At 33.2% G+C, this 23878-nt stretch overlaps 3 protein-coding genes across 3 annotated transcripts in view; 2 read left to right on the top strand and 1 right to left on the bottom strand.

The window, feature by feature from the left end:
- Positions 1-1809: 1809 nt before the first annotated feature.
- On the bottom strand, positions 1810-2615 carry LOC111045039 (cytochrome c oxidase subunit 5A, mitochondrial). The gene has a single exon (XM_022330344.2). The coding sequence runs from the start codon at positions 2397-2399 to the stop codon at positions 1938-1940; it is 462 nt and encodes a 153-aa protein (XP_022186036.1). The 5' UTR covers positions 2400-2615; the 3' UTR covers positions 1810-1937.
- Positions 2616-3241: 626 nt separating this feature from the next.
- LOC111045020 (cytoplasmic tRNA 2-thiolation protein 2-A) lies at positions 3242-13866 on the top strand. The gene is made up of 9 exons (XM_039425693.1): positions 3242-3588; positions 5302-5379; positions 6269-6468; positions 7622-7859; positions 9977-10112; positions 10970-11101; positions 11712-11877; positions 12832-12974; positions 13720-13866. Exons 1-9 carry the CDS (start codon positions 3530-3532, stop codon positions 13816-13818), a joined length of 1251 nt encoding a protein of 416 aa, XP_039281627.1. The 5' UTR covers positions 3242-3529; the 3' UTR covers positions 13819-13866.
- Positions 13867-14904: 1038 nt separating this feature from the next.
- The window catches only part of LOC111045026 (neuroblastoma-amplified sequence), a 61306-nt gene continuing 52332 nt past the window's right edge, over positions 14905-23878 (top strand). Inside the window, exons 1-8 of the mRNA XM_039425692.1 lie at positions 14905-15153; positions 16640-16734; positions 16949-17082; positions 18420-18553; positions 19270-19358; positions 20077-20266; positions 21246-21404; positions 22872-22969. Coding sequence (XP_039281626.1) covers positions 15082-15153; positions 16640-16734; positions 16949-17082; positions 18420-18553; positions 19270-19358; positions 20077-20266; positions 21246-21404; positions 22872-22969 — 971 coding nt within the window. The 5' untranslated portion in view covers positions 14905-15081. The remainder of the gene's footprint in view (positions 15154-16639; positions 16735-16948; positions 17083-18419; positions 18554-19269; positions 19359-20076; positions 20267-21245; positions 21405-22871; positions 22970-23878) is intronic.

Raw genomic sequence — 23878 nt, 5'->3', positions numbered from 1 at the left:
AGTGAGTATCATCCTCAATGTTCTTCAGTATGACGGGCAGTTTATTGAAGAAGAAGGCTCCTGCGTAAGCTGGAGAGTCCTTGAATTTAGCGAGACGGTGAGTAAAAGTGGGAGTAAACATATGCATAACAGACGGTCAATAATGTGTTTCTGTCGAGTGAGTTGGAAAGAGTTGAAATAACAAAATAGGCTTGGTTCAATTTTTTCATCAAGTTCTTAATGTGCTCCCTTCCAGGAAAAAGTCCCAAGAATTTATTTAGTTGAGGAGGAGAGTATTAAACTATTTCTAATGATTGAAAGGTGAGTATAGTCTATCCTCGTTTGATTGCGTATGGAATGAAATTGTATAAGGTGTGTTTTACTGCAATAATTTAAGGAAAGTCCATTTACTTTAAACCACTCGTTGATTGCTATATGGTGTATTCTTTAATTGAGTTACCAGTGTGATCTGAATAGTCTGATCTCGCTTGACTAAGTCACGGCAGTGTGAATTAGCACATATTAGAAATTTGGTAAAACATCTTTCCAATCTGTAGAAGGATGTCACGGCCACGTTGGTGAGAGATGACATTTATTACATCATCTATTTAATAGAATATATTCATATTTTATTATTGTGGATGATGCCTAGTACCAATATGAGCTTTTAGTTTGTGCGTTGGTGATTTGATTATTATCGATTGTCAATGACCATCGGCGGCATTCGAAACACAGAGAGCGCTAGCACAATGAGGGTGCAACACCTTAGTAGTCTCAGCTAACCTTGCCTGGATTATGAAAAAACAACTAGACTTTCAACACATAATATTGTTAACTGAAGAATGAAGATTTTTCTTGATATGAGCACTACTGGTGGTTTTACAATTGCGTGGGCACGGATCCAAGACTCTGACCATTGAGGAGGGGGGCGATTGGGTTGGTCGACCAGTAGACCCCCCACCGCCGTTTGACTCCCCCCACCCGGAGAATTGTTGAAGTTTCAAATCGAAATCAGTATTTGAAAGCCTTAGTTTTCAATATTAATTCGATTTTTGGATTTGTTCATACATTATACTTATTTTTGCACCCTAGACATTCTTTTCAAACAGCACTTCCCTCACTTGAAAAAGTGGGGGGCGATCGCCCCTCCCTGGATCCGCGCATTAATCACTGAATGTGGTTACCGACGACTCTATGAATCTAGCCGCGCTGCCGCTATGAATTCTATATCATATATATACAGACTATAATACATATGAATTTATGGTTGATTTTATTTATGGCCTCTCCACATCGCTACATTACATTGACAACCTTGACATCAAAATTTAATGTAGCCTATATTTACAATGTTGTATCAGCTTGACAACGGTCTCATAAGCAGATTTTACTTCGAATATGTATTTGTGAGCGCCTATATATGCCATACGCTAATAATAATATGGGTGATAATTTGAATGTTACTGAAAGCGATCACTGGATCGCTGCCTTCTGAAAGGTTGTATGTTGAATTACGTGTTTTGAGTTTTATGACGCCTTTAATCCTAAAAGTGTGGGTGAAGGATAAAGCAGAAGTTAATGGTACAACCTCTCATAGTACTCAAGCAACTTAATTTTTATAGAAATTTCAGGTATGCACCTTCAGAAACAGTTGTTTCAAAATATGGTAAAGTGGAACCTTATTTAGAAAAATGGGCTTACGTTACTAAATGACATTACGACAAACAAATCATACTTTGTTTCATACCCATACTTATAGTCCGCTATCAAGACTAAATCAATACTGTTTTCTAAAGTTAGGTTATGTAGGTGAAGAATGAAAACCCAACATTCTTTCAGTTATTGGTAAACATTTTATTATTGGACTTTTATACAATTAATAACGGAAAATTAAGGCTCTAAAATGCGTGTAGTCGTTAGTTATACATTATAACTCGCATTTTTTAACTATTCAAAATTTAGTGAATGTAATCGGGATCAACAAGAGCTAGTTCTGGTTTATCATAGCCTAGGGCTTCTGGTGTATCAATGCCAAGTTCGTCCAAAGTTGGCTGGATTTCTTGAAGAATGTATGGGTAGATCTCCTCAACCTTGTTACCACACTTGAATTTGACTGTCTCAAGGATCCTTACAGCCAATGGATAATCATTTACTCGGCGACAAGCCTTCATCGCTGCTATCAAAATTTTTGGTTCGGGAACAAGATCCATTCCAGCAAGATCATTCATTCCTTGTCTGATTTCCCATCCATCGATATCGGGTCTATTGAAATAAGCTTCATACCTATTGTCGAACTCCTCATCACTTTCTGTAGAATGAGAAGACATCAGACGTCCTGGAACAGCAACGGTCCTTGAAACATTTGCTGCGACCAAACTTCTTGAAGAAGAGCGTAGAGCTGTTGCTACAATTCGAAACATTTTAAAATATTTTCTTTGTAATTATCACTAAATTTAAATATTATTTAAAGAAAAATATATGGGCAAGAAGACCCAACAAGCAGAAAGGTCAACTTGATGCAAGAAACAGTGTAACCAACTGTGAAAAGCCAAAAACTGAAAGGTCAGTAAACCTAAAATACAAAATAGACAAGCGATCACATATTTTAGGAACATCTTAATTGAATAATATATCTTGTGATATCCCTTATTATCTATTTCTAGGAAGGATATGAGATATTGATCAGAAAATGGAATTAATGAAAAAGTCTTAGAGAGTGCATTATGTCTGTGTACAACACTTCTTAAAACAACTATTCTTCGCCTTCAAAGTTGGAAAAATTAAAATGTGTTTGAAACTTTATGCACATGATTAAGCTGGACATACAAATAATTCAGGTCCTGTTCTCTTTCATACTAATCAAATATCACTTTTTAGTAATTCCTCGTGCAATTATACTTGAATAATAGATCCAATCCACACTATAGTGAGGTCCACGTTTTAATAACAGTATTTGTTCAACTTTGGTTTTGCTATCCTTGTCTATCATTCGACAAAGCCGGTGATACTATCCTTATCTGGGTCCACAACGATGACAATTATGTTTTTGACAGTGTAGAAATATTATTAATTAATGCAGAGAATCGGCATCGCTCTTCTTCTATCTTTATCCACTGCCATTATAACGTGGACCTCATTATAGCCCATGACTAATCAACTTAATATTGGCTACTCCGTGTACAAGCAAACCCAACTTTTCAAATTGTTCAATCACCCAATTTAGTAAAAGAAATTTATGATTCATGTGGCATTGAAAACTGAAAAGTCACACAGAATCAAAAAACATAACCTAACATGGAAAACATGCTTTTCCTGATAGCTTTTAGCTATTGTTTCATATATATTTTTTAATTTCATCTAGATTATCACTCAACATTAATTTTTGTTTGATGTGCTCCATTTAATATTTTTCAAAAAGTATTTTTTTTTCAAGTGTCAACATAAAGATCCCTTAACATTATTTGTTCATCTTTAATTTTATTCATTTAGTTCTTCCAATATTTTATCATAACATTCTAAAAGATAGAGGTTTATAATATTAATCATTGAAATGTGTTCCGTCGGAGATGAAGGACTCACATTGATGGAAAGTCCACATACAGATTTCTTGTGAGTGTTCATATATTTTTCATTACTTTTTTCATTACAGTACTATTTTACAGCATTAGCAATAGATTACACATCAATAAAAAGGTGTTACGTTTATAAGATTTATAATTCATAGTCATCTAAATAAATCTATAGACCATAGTAATAATATGTAGATTCTAAACAAATCAAAAAATTACCTAATCTTAAACTTTTCTAAAAATAACGTAGGCCTACTTATACCAAGAATTTTTCTACAAATATCCAAATCTTGATCGTTAGCCAGGTGTTCCCGAATATATTATGTCAAAAACTTGAAACTTCAATCAAGATGACGTGGTATCACACACACTCCCTCAATCTCAAAGCAATTCATAAGGAAATCACTGACACTATAATAGGTTAGCTTATTTCAATCAGCCACCTTGACAGCCTCTTCTTGAAAACACCAATAGGAAGATCCTTTACCTTTGACAACCTACAGCGTGGAATCTCCAACTAGCCTTCCGCGGGTACCCACACACACATGCACCTGACTCATACTCATCATGTTAGCCTGTTTATCTTCACTACGGTAAGTGAGGCCAGTATGTACTAAGTACAGCCCAAAGATTATGTGCACTTCCAGGCTTCTGAAGATGGGTCAACAATGGGCAACGAAGTCACTGTAGGTGGTAAGGATCCGCATTGCCTTCTTTTGAAGAAGCAGGATGTCATTGGCATGCGGAGAATGGCCCCAGGCAAGACCTCCATACTGCACATGACTGCCAAACACCGCATGATACAGAAGTCTCTTGAGACTCACGAGGCTTCTCAGCATTCTGAACAGGTAGATTACTCTAGACAGTCTCCTGCATACCTGGTCAATATTCGTCTCCCAACTTGATTTGGCATCGATTCCAAAGCCAAGCAAAGTGACTGCTTAATCCCTTGGAGTGTGGGTGACAAGAGTACAAAGCATCTCCTGTGTATTGGCCTCGTTCAACTTGAGTTTGTTTGCAGCAAACCACTCTTTAGCCTCGGAAAACAGCTCCTGTGCACAGCGATTAGCTTCCAGGGGTCGACTGCCCTTACCAACTATGGTAGTATCATCAGCAAACAGCAGACTAGAATTCTGTAGGTGGAGATAGTTGATGAGTATGAGAAATAACAGCGGCCCAAGCACATATCCTTGAGGAACTCCTTGTGATAACTCTCCTTTCCTCTGATGTGGCACCCATCACCGACACAAACTGTCTCCTGTCGCTTAGATAGTCTGCCACCATGCTCCATGCAATGTCCCCGATGCCATACCTACCGGTATGTAGTTTGTCCAGCAGGATGTTGTGCGACACGCAGTCGAAGGCTTTGGTCAGGTCACACAACACAAGGTCAACCGATTTGCGCTCCTCGAAAGCCACATGTATTATTTCAACCAATGAAAGCACTGCAGAGGTGGTAGATCTGCCTTTCCTAAAATCATGCTGCATATCCCCCATAAGGTTGCTCCTTTCCAGATATACAGTCAGCTGCCTCAACATGCACGTTTCAATGATTTTACCCAACACCGGTACAGTTATTGATATTGGTCTGAAGCTGCCTACATCAGTAGGATCACCCATCTTGAAGATCGGGACTGTCTTTGCAATCTGTCTTTGTATTATTTTCAAGTCATATCTTTTTTGAATGAAAAAATCTCAATATTCACTTGAGGATTTATTAAATTTATTGTTGGCTGTATCGTATATTTTTCAGATCCGACAATACTTGTAAAAAGTGTCAGCAAGAGAATACGGCTGAAGTAATTCTTCGAAAGAAAGATATATATTGCAAGTGAGTTTCTATTTTTTCTCAGTCAATAAACTAAGTTACGTTATTATAAAACTCATGTTCATTTTGCTGGTTTTTTTCTAATAAAGTAAAACTATACTTATTCATTTCTAAGTGAATTTTTCAAATGTCTTCTTATGAATAAAGTGTCTTCTTAAATATTATGAAAATTGTCACACTGTAGGCCTATTTGCGTTCAGTATCATAAACTATAAATTTTGTCTTGAATAAAATATGATTAAACCAATTTCATCATGTATGATATTGTGACCTCCTTCATTGCTTTTTGCTTGTTTGCTTTTCAGGTAGAAAATAAGTTATGAAATTTGTTATGTTATTCTATAAACCAAGTATAGATAGTTAACAGTATTCATCGTCATTTTGATTTGCATCAAGCAACTCATTGATATTTTGAAATTTCTCATTAATTAAAAACCACCGTTTCATTTTTGTCACAACCACCTTTATCAGATTTGTTCACTAGGCTGCAATTTCAAGTTAAAACCAATACAACTTCAGTACAGTTGAAGCAACAATACAGTTAACCAACAATCCAGTTCAGCTGAAGATGTGTTGGTTTCAACACGAAACTGCAGACCTGAGAAGAAATCTAATAAATGTGGATTTTAAAAAATAAAACCACACATATATCGTCAAATTGTACAGTCTTATTTGGTACAGGACCATGGTTTCGTGACCACGAAACTTTAGAATTTGACGATATATGTGTGCTTTTATTTCATTATGGAACGGTTCTACAACATCGACAGTGACTCAGTCGAATTTTTAAATAAAACTGTGCTTTTTCAACTCACTATCACTTGGATTTGCAATAATTCTATAACCGGTTTAAACCGAATCTAACAGTATCGGAATTTCTCTCATTTTCTAGGAGCTGTTTCCTCGTTAATGCTACTCATAAATTTAGAGCTGCTCTTGGAAAGTCGAAAATAATCAGACAAGGAGACAAAGTATTGGTCGCCTTTTCTGGCAGTGCCAGTTCAATAGCGATGGTACATCTGATCAACAGTGGACTTTCTATGAACACTCATAAAAAACTTATTTTTGATCCATTCGTGGTGTACGTTGATGGTGAGCTCATTTTTCTCAACTTATCCATAAACAATAACAAGATATTTGTTTATTTATCTATTACAAGAAAAAGGGAGGCTACAGGCATTAAGCCCGAAGGCCTTTAAATCATGTATCTTGTAACTGTACAATATTCAGGCGGTGGGACCTTCCCGCAAGGGACTCCCCACCAACAAAAGCCATACGAATTTACTTTTTACTTTGTAACTGAAAACCATAAATCTTCGATCAAGGATAAATAAAGATATTTAGCTTACCTTTTTTATGAGTAGAAACCGTTTCAATAAAATTATCCACTCAGTTACCTTGCAACTGCTGACATCAAGGATACATGAATGATAATGTCGTATCCTTGTTCAATTACAGAAAATCCCTAGTAGTTTACCCTTATAATATTTTACTTCAAACACTATTAGTTTCCGAGATAATGCCATTATCAAGTGCCCTTTCAAAATAATCACCGAAACTAGTCGAGTTTGATATAGAATACAATATTAATAGTGATTTTCTGCAATTAAACATTCAAGTAGCCTTATTTGACTAATTGAAAATGTTCAGTCCAAGATAGCTTGATTCCAACTGTGACACCTCTATGAATTTAGAACTTCTCATCTCGGTTGCACTTCCTATCTTAGTTCAACATGATCATGAAAGTTCAATTTTTTTATCAAAGGACTTGAAGTTGTCATTACCACTTATTTATTTATTCATGGAGACAACATGTATCCTTATATCACTATGATAAAATTTCAAGCATTTATATTCAACATGTATTTCTCCATAAAGTTGGTTCTTATAATCTGTGATACATTAGAAATTTAAATGAAATCATCACTTCACTTGTATGGGCTACTTAATTAAAATTAATAAAAACATGATGTACCTTTTTTATTTAAAACATTTTAAACTTTGTTGAATTTTTTTTTTAATTAAATTGTTTTTAATAAAAAGGGTACTTCATGTTTTTATATTGTTTTTATTAATTAGAAATTGATTACATTAATTTGTGAAAACACCAACGGTTATTTCTGTATTGTTCCAAGTGGCTAATCATGAACTCAATTGATAATTTTGTATTTAATCTAATCCAACATTTAAAGAAGATGAATTGTATGGTAGAGTTAATCTTGAGTTTATTACTATTCTCTTCCAGAAGGTGCATGCTATGGATTATCACCAGACAAGCGTCAAGAAATGTTACAGGAGATTCGTGATCTACTGAAAGATTACCATATCCCGGCCTACTCAACATCTATTGAGATGATGTTCAATAATGAGAAAATTTGTCCAATCAATGACGTTGCGTCTTATTCGAAATGTAGTGAATTGGACCAGATTTTGGCGGAATTCAAATGCTCAACAGCAAGACAAGATTTTCTCAAAAAATTGAGGTACACAATCAATTTTATAATGGTTTCTAAATTATATCGTTTGTGATAAATATATGATGAACTAGAACTTCGAGAGGCACATTGTGTATTGAAATTCTCACTAACTTCTCACAATAATATAGTCTAATACCTAAGATATCTGCTTATGTTTTATAGATTGTAATTTTTATCTCATATTGAGTTTCTCATATCTTATGCTTAGTATGTCAATTTCTTTTGAAATTGCAGATTGGATTGAAATGTTTGAAGTTGTATTTATATTTGGCATGAATGAAATAGGCCTACGTTGATTTATCAAATTCTTTATTTTAGTTTTCTATGTTCATTGTTGAATTGTAGAAATTGATATGAAAAAGCATTCGGTATTTTATTATATGAAAACTATCCATAGACTCACACGATGAATACTTATCAACTATGTTATGTTAAGTTTTGAAGGGACGGATTCAAGGATATAAAGGTTCAAAGAACCTCACATGTCAACCGAAGCTTATTGTGTGTCCCAAGTACATTAGTTGGGCAAACCAAAATCAGTGTCCTTTACAAGATCCAGGAGTTTTTCCCCCATACTAACATCCCATTCCTCACCTGGTTGCTTGCACCCAAACAGAGCCCTTCTCCTTGCCCCTGGTCTCTCGCAATCCAGTATGATATGCTTAGCAGTCTGTTCAGACTGATAACAAAGCCTACAAATCTGACTTTCATTCCTGAGTCCAATTGTGTGGAGATGTTTCCTGAAGTGGCCATGTCCAGTTATCAGAGCAATCAACTGAGCTTGACCAGGGTGACCTTGCCATTGCTGGTGATCTAAGTCCCTGGACCATTTACTTTTTGTGTGAAAGACAGTTGTTTTACTCATGCCACAGCTTGGCTCTGGACCAAAGAATGGCATACTGGAACCCCGCTTAGCAAGCCCTTATCAACTAAGTAATATATCATTTTCACAGGTTTCAATTGCTAAATATGTAATTTCCATGAAAAATGTTATCTCTTTTCATATGAATATTTGAAGTAGTCAGTTTGTAATAAGACATGATAATTATGGCAACAACAATATTTCGTACTGTTCTGATATTGATTTGAATACGGTAATGTAAAAAATCAATATATTTTCAATATACAGAGTACCATATATGTATGGGAACCCTTCAATAAGTTGGAGACTGTTTTGTAGATATAATATTGTAACTTTCAGGATAAGTTATTGGTCGAATACTCTACCTTTTGACATACAACTGAATTTCAACCCCTCATAAGGGGGTGACTTAGAGGTTGCAACTCGAATATTTCAAATGGAAATACTCATTGTGTGTTACATAATTTTAAATACATTTTTTAAACAAGAAAGATAGCATCAATAAAAATCTGCTATGATATCTGTATCCAAAATGGCGGCTGATTGAATTTTTAGTTTTTAAAGAAATGAGGGGTTGTAACTCGAAAATTTTAAATGTAAACACCCATTGTGTGGTACCATTATAAAGGCCTTTTTAAAACAAGAAAGATGACATCAATGAAAATGTTCTATGGTACTTGTAACAAAAATGGCGGCTGATTGAACTTTTAGTTTTCACTTGAAACTTCAATCAGTCGCCATTTTGGATACAAGTATCATAGAATATTTTTATTGTTGTCATCTTTCTTGTTTTGAAAAGGCATCTAAAATGATGTACCACACAATGGGTGTTTACATTTGAAATATTCGAGTTACAACCCCAAAGTCACCCCATTATGAGGGGTTGAAATTTAGCTGTACGTCAAAAGGTGGAGTATTCGACCAATAACTTTTACTGAAAGATACAGTATTATATCTACAACAGTCTTCAACTTATTGAAGAGTTCCCATACATATGACTCACTCTGTAGATCAATACTGTTTGAATTATAAATAAATTGCATTTTTTCGGAAATTAACTACACAACTATGAAAAACCCATGTACTAGAGCAGGTGTAGTAGTAATATATTATTTAGAGTGGGGGTGCAAATACATTGGGTAAGTGAGCTCACATATTGTTCAAAATTATGTCATCCAGTTGTTGTGATCCAGTTTTTAACGATGCATCTAATTTACAATTACAATATTACAATTGAAATGTAGAATTTTTGTTTCGATAGATACAAGACACTCCTTGAAGCAGCTGCATTACTAGGGTGCAGCAAAATTTTGACGGCAGAAACACTAGTTGATACTGCCTCTAACATTTTGTCAAACATATCTCTTGGCAGAGGCGCTCAACTTCCTTACGATGTGGTATGTCTAATTCACTTTCAACATTTTTTATATATTCGTTACATTTCATATAACAAAATGGTCAACTTGATTCAATACAACAGGCAACTCTAAACCTCCCTGTCCAAATAATATTGAACCAAAATATTTGAATACTAGTTCAATTTTTAATGTGAAACCCTACTCAATGGATCAAATGAGTCACCTACCACCTTTGATTCTATTTTATGCTGAATCTAATCATCAAAACATCTCGGTGATTTTTTTTTAAATGCCTTATACAAGATAAGTGTTCCTTTATTTCATTATCCAATTTTTATTTTTTATCGCTGTATGGGAAGTAATATTTACACAAACAAGTCCAACAAAAGTCTGTAAAATGAATTTATCTTAAATTGAGAACTTCAACTAGAACGCTTGTATTTGACCGCCGCTATTTCTTCCATAGAAAAATCGTGTACCGCAATACTCGGAACGCCTAACCGCACTCTGTGTAAACACACCCTTAGAGACATTATGGGTTACTGAATTGTTAAAATATCATGTGTGCGGCTTTTTATTATATAAATTCTATTCATTACATCTAGTAGGTTAAAAATCGTAGAAGAACCAACAGGCTTAATCCCAAAACTGTTATTTTTCTAATTTATACTACAAAGTCCATAAATATTGGTAATAATATAAGTCTCATTTCAATAGTTGAATCGATAAATATATTATCGATAAGTCGTTTCGATATTATCGATATATTATCGTTTAAGCCTGTTGGTTCTTCTACAATTTTTTAACCTACTAGTTATTTTTTTTCTAGTTCACTATATGGCTGTTCCGATTTTTCAATTCAATAGATTTTAAAATCAATTTGTTTTTTTTTTCAGGGATTTTGTGACAGTCGCCTTGAAGGTATCAAAGTTCTACGACCGATGCAAGAGTATGGAAGTGAAGAAATTGAATATTATAATAAGTTTCATGAGTTGAATTCTATCAAAGATTATAGCTGCAGAATAAGTGTAAGATTTTTATATTTTTAAGTAATTAATTCACTTGCTAACTAATAATAGCAATGTACCGTACAAATGTAGTTTTGGCTATTTCTAAATTTCTCTTTCGATTTTTCATAGATTCATTGTTGTTAGATTTCACTTACTGTCTCATTTGATGTAATATCCACTCATAATTCATCAAGGACATGTAAGTTTCCGGTGCTGGATGGGCATTTAATGAAGCAATGAGAATGGTGTTTAAGACTTTCAATTTCACATGGGATAACACTCATCGGGAAGCTGTTGTAAAGGAAGTAACTAAATTCCAAATGCTGCTAATCTCAAATCTTTTGAGATTTCTTATCTTTTTTAGGAATAAATCTTTGTTCCCCTCTAGAGTCAACCTTTTCTCGCTGTATGCTGAGGCAAGAAATAAATTTTATTCCATTCCATCTTTATTCTAATCTTCAACATGTCATGGCTAGTTTCATTCGAATTTAATGTCCATTAGAATTCTCCGTGACCTTTTTGTCTATTGCTTCTGTAAAAATATTTTCAAAATACGTTATTTTGAGATTCATTTTATTGTCATTGATTGAAAGGCATCTTCTGTATTGGACAATCTTATTTTTTTCAGATGAAACCAATTGATAGTATACAAAATTTGACCAAGAAATTTGTAACAGATCTACAAGAGAACTTCCCTTCAACTGTTTCAACAGTCTACAGAACTGGAGCGAAGTTGTCTATTGGAAATGAAGACAGTAATGTCAATGAAAAATGCGCATTGTGTCAGGTGATATAAAATATATAATATAATATATTCTATTTTTGAGTGGAATCTTGGAGATGATATGAGTGGAATTGAAAATTTGTATTTTAGTATTTTCATAAAAATGCGGAAAATGAGAAACATGGAACTTGGCTTGTTTTTTGTTTCCTATTCTGCTGATCAAATTAATAAAATGTAACATATAATTAAAAAATAAAAGATGAAATTTTTCTCGTTTAAACAATAAAATTTATTCTCATTGATTATTTTTTTATACTTTGTATAATTCGTTGAATAATTAGCATTACCCTCATTTAATGTAAATTAGTGTATAAGCCAGTAAATATTGTAACATACATAAATAAAGAAATCTAATCTAATCCCTGTTGAATATTTGGATATTTTGAATATTCTTTCCGAAGAATGGACATTGATATGTCCAAAGCTCTGCCAATTTATGTAGATGCATAACAATATCATCTATAGTTATTCCAAATTGCTTTTTTCATATCATATACAGTTCAATAATTATTTTCTTAGTCTATATTATGTAAATTCATCTATAATTTTGCTGTATTGTAAGCTATTGTATATAAGCATAGCCACCTCTAATACACCTGTATTAGAGGTGGCTATGATATAAGTCTATAAGCCAGTATATATTGTAATCCATATAAATAAAGTACTCAATCAATCAATCAATCCCTCTCTCTCAGGGTTTCAACCATGCCAGGAGAAAAATAAAACAATATTTCTCTCTCTCTTTCTCTCTCTCTGTGCGTGCTAACGGTCCAAACGTGAACCTGAAGAAAGTAAGAGAGATCGGTCTCGGAGGTGAAAAGTTGGACTGCTGCTGAGTTACTTACATCTGCTACTACAAAGAATGCAGTGGTCAGCCGCTCAAATTGACTATAAAAGTAGAACACAATGATTTATGTTTTTTGGGGGGCTTTTGTCAACTTATTTTCAATTATTCATTTTACAGGCAGCGACATGAAAACCATTTCTACACCTGATGAAACTTCTTGTAACGGAAAGAAATGCAATTGTAAATCTGACAACACTCTCACCAAGGAGGAAATGGTTGATAGTTTATGTTATGGATGTCGCCTTATATTGAAAGAAGTTGTAAGTATGATATCCGGATCTTTTTGAAGAGATCACTATCAATCAGTATTGAATTTAAAAAAAATAACAAAATTTAGATGAATCACGTTCTTGGTAGGAACTTGACATCAAGTATCTTACTTTATGGATCTCAATCGTTTAAAATTGTTGATTTGCATGTTGAAAAATTAAGATACACACATATTTCAAAATATAAAACACAGTAAAACAAATAATATAAAAAGAAAGAATAATTTAAACAATAATACTGATTTCTATTCAACGTTTGCACTGATAAATTAGAAATAATAAATTAATAATTGCACTGTTATATTGAACATTGCACCCCCACCCAGAATCTATTACTACTACTACTACCACCTACTCTATACACCTATTATTATAACACCTACTCAAGTAAATGGGTTTCCCATAGTTGAGTAGTTTAATTTCCAATAGAAATAAATTCCATATTTCTTTATAGACTTATTGTATTGTATTTTAAATTGTATTATTATTATTATTATTCAAACACAGTCCTTTTTTAACTTTTTTCGACATATTTATTTAATATGTGACTCACACTGATATAATAATAGTTAAGTCACTAATAGGTAGTAGAATCCTATTATTGTCCTGTTGATATTCAAGTTTGCAGTATTACAATTGAAATTCTTCATTGTTGTAACACTATTTTTTCATACTTCAAACTTTTAGTATTTGTAAAGAGTTTCGAGGAGTTTTCACAAGTTTTCGGTTTTTTCAGGGCTCAATAGATCATCTGCCAAGGTTTGTGAAAGACCTTGCAGAAAGAAGCAGTAAGCTCAAACAAATGAGAGCGGAAATCAAAGATTTTCTTTTATGAAAGGTATTTTCCAATTATATTTACGGAAATAAATATGTTCATATGTGATGTTACAATTTTTTGAATATTTTCTCCAAACCATTTAAATTCCTTTCCAAATTGTTTGTTAGCTTTCAAGGTTCTTCAACTTGTAGCAGTCGAGGAAACGTAAACTTATATGTACCTTGTTGTCGTCTATTGAGAGTTAAGTATTGATTTCCAGTGCTAGCAATGAAAGTGTTCAACCGCCTTCCAAACTCAGTACTGTAAATAGAAGCTCAGTGCATGAGTTCAACAACTCACTATCAAGGTTGACGAACCACCTTGAGTGGTTAGAGGTTCTAATTGTTAGAGGATAAAGAAGAAGGTATCAAGAGAAATTCTCCATGACAACTTTGCTGACCTGTGGCACTGCCAAAAGTTTTTACTTTCCTTGCACTATCTACTACCATGGGTGAGGAAAGTACTGCTTTCCAAAAAAATTAAGGTACCCCAATTTCATGTTGTATTTATTTGTGTTTATACTACCGATGAGACTTAATTCACCCAGGAAACATGGTATACAACATGAATCCCCAAAAGATTGGAAGAAAACTGGATGATTCCCTGGTTGTTGACTATGGAAAAGAAAGGAACAACAAATCAATTTATGGAAATTTTAGCATCATTCACTGGTGTTTTAATGTAATTATTAAGGGCCTTATTAAAGCATAATCGGTTGTTTTAAAAACTTCAACCTTTGCAAACACAGTGCAAGAAAATTTAACATTGACAATATTATTCTATTTCAAGAGCTATAGGTAATATGGCTGCACTTTACAGGCCACGTTTATTTATCTGTGTGCAGAAGTACCTAGCATAGAAATCTTGAGAACTTTTTCATTTTAACTATGTAGCCTTTTCCATATTATAATATTTTGAATTAGATAAAATACAATTTTTAATTTATCCTCTTAAAAACAGAGAACGTTAACCAAAATATGAATCATATACATTCAAACTTTTCCGCTTTACAAATACGACTATCGAAGTTTTGTAGTCAATACTTTAATACATATCGATGAGGTTAGCTGTCGATAAAGCCATATCGACAATATGTTGCGTATCGATTCTCAAATGTGATTTTCGAGTGAGTTGTCACTTACATAGGTTATGTTTACATCTTTCTCATTTTTGTCTGTGATTCTGTAAATCAACGGAGCATGAAGAAATATTGAAGGAAAGTTAATGAAGATGATTTTTAGTGTTACAGAACTAAAGATTATCTAGAGTCAATATTTTAAAATGAGTGAACCAAGCACCAGTCATATCTTATATGACTTACTCACTTATTCTGAATGGGTTCAAGATCCTGATGTAAGTATTGTACCAAATCATTGTATTCTGTATTATTCAAATTATTAATATTCTCTTAAATAAAATGTCAGGCTCATTATTCCATGTATACTAAATTTTGTCTCCTATCTGCTTCCTTTGAATTGAAATATCGCAAGATGAATTAATGAAGCAATTAAACAGATTAATAAACAATGATAAGTTATGTTACTATCGTGAAAACTAATAGAAATCTAAAAATAATTTTCTATAATAAAATAAAAGACATAATTGGCTTATACATGTCGGGGATAGGAAATTCACGAATGACGCATCATCACGTCTGAACTACTCAACTTTATTAACTTGACATTTTGCATATAGATTCTGAATTTACTGAGGATTGTTATAGGCCTACTTTAAATACTTCAAGATTTCAGTCTGTCAAGTTTAAATTGAATCTTTGCAAAGATGGGTTACATGCTAGTCATTAATAAATGAATAGACATTTTCAACATGCGCAAATTCGAGCCACTTCATCTTCTATAGTTTATCTTCTAACTTTGCCTGTTGAGCCAAGATGGTTCTGTTACATAGAACTCCACTTATAATGTGTTCATAGTCAACGCATCTTATTTCCAACTTCAAAAGATTCATACCCCATTTAAACGTGAGGATTAGACCACCAGGTAAAACATTTTCATCCTAATACAGTATGCTTAACAATCAATTATATTTTAATCGTGTTAAAACACTTAAACTATGCCTAGCACTTTATGTTAATCATTGTCAAAATTCAAGATTTATTTTATTGTCAGAACACTCTAACAAATGCAAGACATATTCAACAATTCAATAAAAAATTCCAATATATAAAATAAACGTCAATAGTAATCATTGTAATATATACAAAAAAATAGACAAAGATCCGCAAATTTTATAAAATATGAGAAACATTTAATTAAAAAAGCTATATCACAGTCAAGAAAATACAAAGTCATCACCACAAATCTTCATAACCATATGGACAGCAGTCAATTAAAATATTTTTAACACAAACCTTAAACCTACTAATATCACATTCTTTAATATGAGCAAGAAGTTTAAATAACCTCTTTCCAAATTCAACAAAACTTTTCAAAGTTAAATGGTAGGCTAATTGCTTTGTAATAATCTAAGTGCTTCTGCTTGTCTTTTAAAATGTTTGTGAATATTACTATTTATGGGTTAGTTAGATAGACTTTACATATACATCAGACATTATGATATACATCAGACATTCAAACACATGCAAAGCATAAACAGTCATAATATTTAGTTTCTTAAACAGAGGTCGACAATGTGCTCTACTATCTACTTTACAAATGATCCTTCCACATCCAATGTCCAAATCACATCCTTATAAAATATTAATAAAGAGATGAATTCTATCCGGTTCACATTAGTTGAAAACTATATAGAAAAAGTCTGTTTTACATAACAGTCTTTACTCTTGGAATAATACTTGGTGTCTTTGTATTCTTTTCAGAAAATCCCTGATAAGCAAACTCATCAAAGTTCCACTTCGCAAGGAGCTTTTGGACTATTCAGAAAAAGTGTCTCACTTGTAGACGAAATAAACAGGTAAGTTATGTGCAGTGATTTAAAACTTGTCTTTTAATTGTCATAAAACAAAATTAAAACTTTCAAAATAAAAACTTTTGTTAATTAAATAAAATTCAAGTCATTGTATAAGCCATGGTTGTTCATCAAGGCTTACAAATTTGTCATGCAGTTTGATGCCTACATTGGCTTTGATTTGCGCATAATTAATTTTAATATCTTTTCCATTTTGCAGGGTATCAAATTGGCAGCTACCTTGCAAATTTGCTGCCGGGGAGCTGGGGAAAGTAGTGGCTATATTGCTGGATACAACTCTAGAAATTAGAACATCCCGAGATGAATATACTACTGTCGTTGGCAAAGCAACTGGTAAATTTTTTTAATTATTTTTCTCTAGTTATCCACCTACTAACCTTCAAAATGACTGACTGTGATCATATCATTTTATATTCAAAGATATTATTAGATTAAAGAGATATCTGTAACGTAGCAGATATGTATTTACACAGACCGAGAGTACCCATTGTTTAAAGATTGAAAGTGTCAACGACGGTTAAAATTCATGACAAGTAAAATTGGACTGAAATATGTTTGCCTCTTGGCAGTCGGTTACAAGGACCTGGAACTATCCACAGCAGATAATCGGGCCCGGCTCTACCCCTCTGTTTCGAGACAGAGCAGACTGATTATCTGCTGTAGATAGTTCCAGGTCCCATCCTCGTAATCGTCTGCCAAGAGGCATACATTTTTAGTCCAATTTTACTTGTCATGAATTTTCACCGTCGTCGACACTTTTAGTTTTTAACAATAGGTACTCTCTCGGTCTGTGTAAATACATATCAAATAATTGGCTACATTGCATATCTTCTTCAATTCCTTCAATACATTATATTTTGGTGACACATCTTCCTTGTTTGCCTATTAGAGCACTTTCTAATATATAAAAATATCTACCTATTACAAATCTACAAGCCACTTACTTGATGTTTACTTCTCTTCTAGGTCATGGCCAGGTATCTGGATCAACTTTGTCTAGAAGTGGACCTGACTTGGTCCTTGTCGTAGAGGTTGATGTATGAGCTATGTCAAAAATAAACACCTATCCATGTGCTTTACTCATTTTAACATATAAAGCATTCAGAAATAGATAATTTTTCAACTTTTATCAAGATGGCCTTGTCTTTAAAAGCATCGCATTCATCAAAAGCATCACAGGTTCACATGGTTTCATTGTTGGCCTCAAAATTTCAGTCCACAGAATAGAATGGTGGCTCTATTAACCACTTCTTGATTCGTGTCCTGAAGCACCTGTTGTCGAGCGTTGTATATTATCAGAAATAAATCCTTCTTCCTGCTCAGTTCTTGCTTAATGTTCTTGAAAAGAATTCGCGAGAATGGATTTTAGCATCTTCCAAAGCTTTGCTACTAAAAAACGTGAATAGTGCAAACTTCTTACTTGAATGCTCAACATTTTTAATTTACAGTCATATCTTGTACTAATAATGTCGGTTGTGTAATTTTGAATGAATTTATAGTTTGTCAGATTGGTAATTAGTGAATACAATGTTTCAAGATTTTTTAGTCCTAGTAAGATCTATTTCAATATTATTTATTGATTTCATCTGCGAAATCTTATTTTTTGTAGTTTTTTCAAGTTAACATTGATTTGAATTCTTAATTTTAAATTCAATTTTCAATTTTGTCAGTTGCCAAAGATCCCATGCCTCAATGGAGGAGAATGGCATGGAGTCCAGACTCTACCATCTTAGCAGTCAGCTTCAGTAATGGATCCATCCATTTCTATGATTTGCTGGGGAGCAACCTTTTCAACATACCATCTGTAAGTTTCACTTTATTTTTCAAGAATTAATTAATTTATAGTTATTTGTGTTTCTAGGTATTAAAATAGAACTTTTTCCTCCGAGAGGAATGTTTGTCACCCGATGGCGTAGTCCAGGGTAACAATTTACAATTTTCCTGTACTGTTGTACTGTGATGTATACAATATTACTCCAACTACATTTTTCCACCAAATATGTCTCCTTTCAAGTTATCGGATAAAAAAAATGCAATGTACTTTGATACATTCTACATATAGCCTATGGAATAATTATTTCAATTCTGTATTGTTTTCCGGATAAATTCAATTCAACTGATTTTGTAGATTCAAGTGTTTGCCATGTCAGAACTCATTTCAGAATAATTAGTCTACTGATTGTTTATTAAACTAGTCTATAGTTGTTTTTTAATTACGTTTTCCCTGCGGTAATTCCATTTGAGAATGTTTAATGAACTAAAACGTTTCAACTTATATTTTAATTAAACTAGTCATTATAGTTTTTTTAAATATGGTTTTCCTGCGGTAATTCAATTTGAGAATTTTCAATGCATTAAAACGTTTCAACGTATCTTTTGAGAAAATACTGTACTTGAACATATATGAGCCATAAGAAAAGACTATTCAATTGTATTATTCTGCATTTAAATAGAAATATCTAGACAGTCTCATGATTTATGAATATTAACACTATAATATAATATATATTATTTCAACAGATGAATAATGTCGAGGATTGCAAATCTCAATCACTTGATAGTGCACTGGCGTGCATGATGTTCATTCCTTCCAGGACTAAAACTAAATGGTAATTCAATTTAATTTATACACTATCTAGGATTTTTAGCTATCAGAGTAGATTAGTGTGTTGTAGTGTCATATTAGATATTATATATTATAATATCATTATCCAATGTTTCAATTGCAGGCTATTAGTCCAGTCACTATATACATTGGTGCTTGCAATTTATTTGTAGTTTTGATTTTTTAAATATAATATTTGGATACATGAGAGAAATCCAGAACCAATTTCTTCATGCAAAATGTCTATGTGCTAGATACAGAGTGGCCCAAAAACCTCGTATTTTCAGTTCATTTTCCAGTTTTCAGCTATTTATGCCGTAATCCAGAGAGCTGAAAACTGGAAAATAAACCGATAATACGAGGTTTTTGGGCCTCTCTGTATCTAGCACAAGGAAATTTTGCATGAACAAATTGGCTCGGACTTCTCTCATGTATTCAAATAATATATTAAAAAATCAGAAGTACAATATAAATTGCAAGCACACCTTCTTTTTTATGTCTATATTGACTGGACTATACAATATGCTATTTTTATCATCGTTATTTATACTATGAATAATATGATTGCATCCATTTAAGGTTTTATGGGTTACGGTATTTATTACTCTATCATAATACATTATTTAACAAATTGAGCGATCGTTATGAATATTTATATATTCAATATAATTTATATTCATGCCAGAGAAATCAACGCTGTGAGGCATTAGTGATAGCCAAAGGTCGACCGAGCTGTTAGTAATAAACTACGCCGGTAACCTTCAAAGCTATTTCGTGTCTCCAACTGACGGCTTCTTGGAGAATCACTCGTTTACTCTCTCGAAGGATGGCATAGCAGCTGCCGCTTGGCATCCAGCTCACAATCTATTGTTTGTATCTTCGCTACCAGATCAAGCATTATCCAATTCAAAGGTATTCGTATAAAGTATAGAACAATAATTATATTAATAACTAGCAGGTAACCCGTGCTTCGCAAGGGTCTTTATTAAAACTTGACATAATGAAATCTAGAAGAATTCAAAATAGGCCTATAAGAATCCTCGGTTGATTAAGAATTTAGGTGCTGCATTTCAAGTAAATCAGTATGACCACCTTTCAATTAAAAAAAGAAGTTGGATTCAAAATGGCGGAAAAAATTTGGGTGTGACGGAAAACCTGTTTTTATCATTCGAAAAGGATCCCCAATCATACCTATCTTCTAATTTCCCTTTTAAGAGAAATATTCTGCTGCTTCCATACAAACTGGAAGCATGACAAATAATTGAAAACTTGATGTAATCAAATCTTGAAGAATTTAAAATTGGTCTATAACCACCCTCGGTTAAGCAAGAATCTATATGCAAAATTTCAAGTTAATCAGTCCAGTAGTTCTGACGTGATAATGCGTCAAACATAATTTCCCTATACGTACTTTACACCTGTATAGGCTACGTTTATAATCCAGTTCTTTCCTTTATTATAGTATAGAAGATGATACATGGATGGATGATCATTGTTATTTTACTAAAAGATAGAATAAGTTGAATAGTTTCCCTTTCAGAGGGAGTTTTGACAACCCACATAACTCATTTTTCATTTGAAGATGTAACGAAACGTTGCAACTGACATAATTCCACAACGTGATGCTCCAGTGTAAAACGCTGGTAGAATGATTCTCCATCTAGCAGTGACATCTGTGTTTGATAGTTTGCACTATATATTAATAAAATAGTGCCTATCATCAACCACAGATGCCACCACTAGGCAGGGAACCGTTCCACCAACGTCTTTAGAGGCGCCCATTTAATTGAAGAAATTCAAAAATAAATAACCTCATATATATTGACAATCTACAAGCAAGTAATTTCGAATTCATGTTTCATAAATAGCTGACTATTATTTTCTATTTCAGGAGAAAACAGGTTTGAGTTGGGGAGTGACAGCTTGGCGTTTGCTAAATGATTATCCATATTATAAACTTACCATTCCATCTGAAAAAGAACTGGAAAAGGCTAAATCCAGTTTAGGTTTATGGAATAAGTTCTCATTGATGCGCTCATCTCCACAAACGGTACGTATAATTGCTTGACTATTTACTAATTTGTAACCTCTCTATCGGTGACTTATCTATGAAAAATATAACCTTATTGTTCAACTTGAACGTGGCGAATACTGATACTTTCAATTATTCCCACATGAGCTTCACACTCATTCCAGTGTCCTTAGCGTGCTCTTTTCTATTATGTTCAATCCTTGTTGATACATTATATTGCTAACTAAGCATAAATAATTTTATACATTAAATGGGTATTTTATACCTTTGTAGATTGTAAATATCAGATTGAGTGATGAAATGAAGCAGAGAGTAATAGCTGGCAATCGTGCCTATTATGCCAATATTAATTGATCACCTCTCGGTCTCTAACTAGGGCAACCAAAATGAAAATTTACAAAACGCTGATCCGACCAATAATCACTTATGGCTCAGAGACATGGAATGTCACCACTGTTGATTCCTCTAAACTAAGAATTTTTAAAAGAAAAATTATCAGGCAAATATATGGGGGTGTCAACGACAATGGAGTGTGGAGAAGAATGAAATTCTTGGAGGTGAGGATGTGGTCCGTTTCATTAAATCACAAAGATTGCGCTGGGCTGGTCATGTTGCGAGAATGGCAGAACATCGAATGCCAAGAGCAATTTATACGGCCAGGATGGAAGGCAGAAGACGACAGCGGAGACCACGCAACCGATGGAGTGATGAAGTGGAGGGTGATCTCCGAAAAATGGATATAATAGCATGTGTGGAGGGCTCTTGTGCGAGAGGCTTAAGTACACATCGAGCTGTAAAGCCAGAAGGAGAAGATCGTAAATATCCACTTTTACTTTATAGGGCTACCACTATTATTGAAATGAATAGAAATCATCCAGGACCCTTTCATATTTTATTAATACAAGACATGTTTCAACTCATGAGTGCGATTTTCAAATGCAAATCTACAAATAAAAGGGTCATTAGATATTGGATGGATATAGAACTGTATGATTTTTGTTTTATTTCAATTTTTATACATTGTATAAACCGAATACCTGAATATATTGTATACATCTGATGAATTGGAATTTTTCTGTTCAAATGGGAATCAGGAGATAATCCAACAATTTTAATACTTATTCAAAAATATACAAGGAGGAATCTGTGAGACCTTTAACCAGCTAGAGTATTTATGTAAGGACAACATTTTTGTGGATTTGTGTAATCCAACAATTTTAATACTTATTCAAAAATGTGTAAGGAGGAATCTATGAGATCTTTGACTTGCTAGAGTATTTGTGTAAGGAGGAATCTATGAGACCTTTGACCAGCTAGAGTATTTTTAATTACTTATCAATACAATGCTCAAAAATAGGGGAAAGGGATGTATTTTCAATAAAAATATTATTAATTCTCTGCTCAAATAAGACTGTGCCTGATTGCTTGGAACTTTTAACATCTACTTAGTGAGACTATTTCATTCACTTGAAATTCTTTTTTCAGTCAATTGTTTTCCGCATGCAGATCTCCCTCCAGGGCAAACATTTGGCTTGTTTACACACGTGTGGAGCAGTTTCAATATGGAGCCTGCCTGGTTTAAGGCAAGTGCGGATATAATATTTGCTCTATCAACAACCTCTTCTGGGACGTCCCAGATTATATCGAAATTATAGAAGTACCTTGACAGTTGCATTGTATAATGTATGTGATCCCAAATTAAATTGAAATTTAAATAAAAATATGAATCTCAGTACCCTTTTTAATTATTTTGTTACAACATGTTTCGGACATTAAAGCCATTTTCAAGGCAAAATCTCATGAATCTCAGTACCCTTTTAAATTATTTTGTCACATGTTTCGGAAATTAAAGCCATTTTCAAGGCAAAATTGCTTTAATGTCCGAAACATGTTGTGACAAAATAATTTAAAAGGGTACTGAGATTTATATTTTTATTTATATTAAAATTAGCCTAAAGAAAAAAGACAACGAAATTGAAATGATATTGATAGAACCATTATCACCATTGCAACCATTGATATATTTTAATTTGTGCTAGATAAAATTACTATCAGTGTTATTTACTTAAAAAATTTCAATTTAAGATTGACTTTTCAATTTTCTTTTATGCCATCATAAGCAATTTGCTCATGAAGTTACATCATTACATCTTATTTCATCATTACTAGATATTGTCCAACGACCAACTACCACAAAATCACCTTCAAAACTACTCAGAAAGTGGGAGAAGCAAGTGAAGCTGAACTAGTGAATTTTTAATACAGAAAGTGATAACTTTTGAAATTATAGTCTCATTAATACATTACTTGTGAGATTAGTTGACGATAACAATGATTAAATGTACGTTATATACAATTATGTGGAATGTACGTTAATGGCTTGAGAATACTAGTTTTTGTCTAAATAATTGTTATGCATTATTTCATTGACAATCAGGGGGTTATTGCATGGGAAAATACAAACCATTAATATTAGTAGTCAGCTGGTTATT

The sequence above is a fragment of the Nilaparvata lugens genome, chromosome 4 (genome assembly GCF_014356525.2).
Source record: "Nilaparvata lugens isolate BPH chromosome 4, ASM1435652v1, whole genome shotgun sequence".
Taxonomy (NCBI): Eukaryota; Metazoa; Arthropoda; class Insecta; order Hemiptera; family Delphacidae; genus Nilaparvata; species Nilaparvata lugens.
Note: the sequence above shows the minus strand (reverse complement) of the source record. Positions and strands in the feature narration are given on the sequence as shown.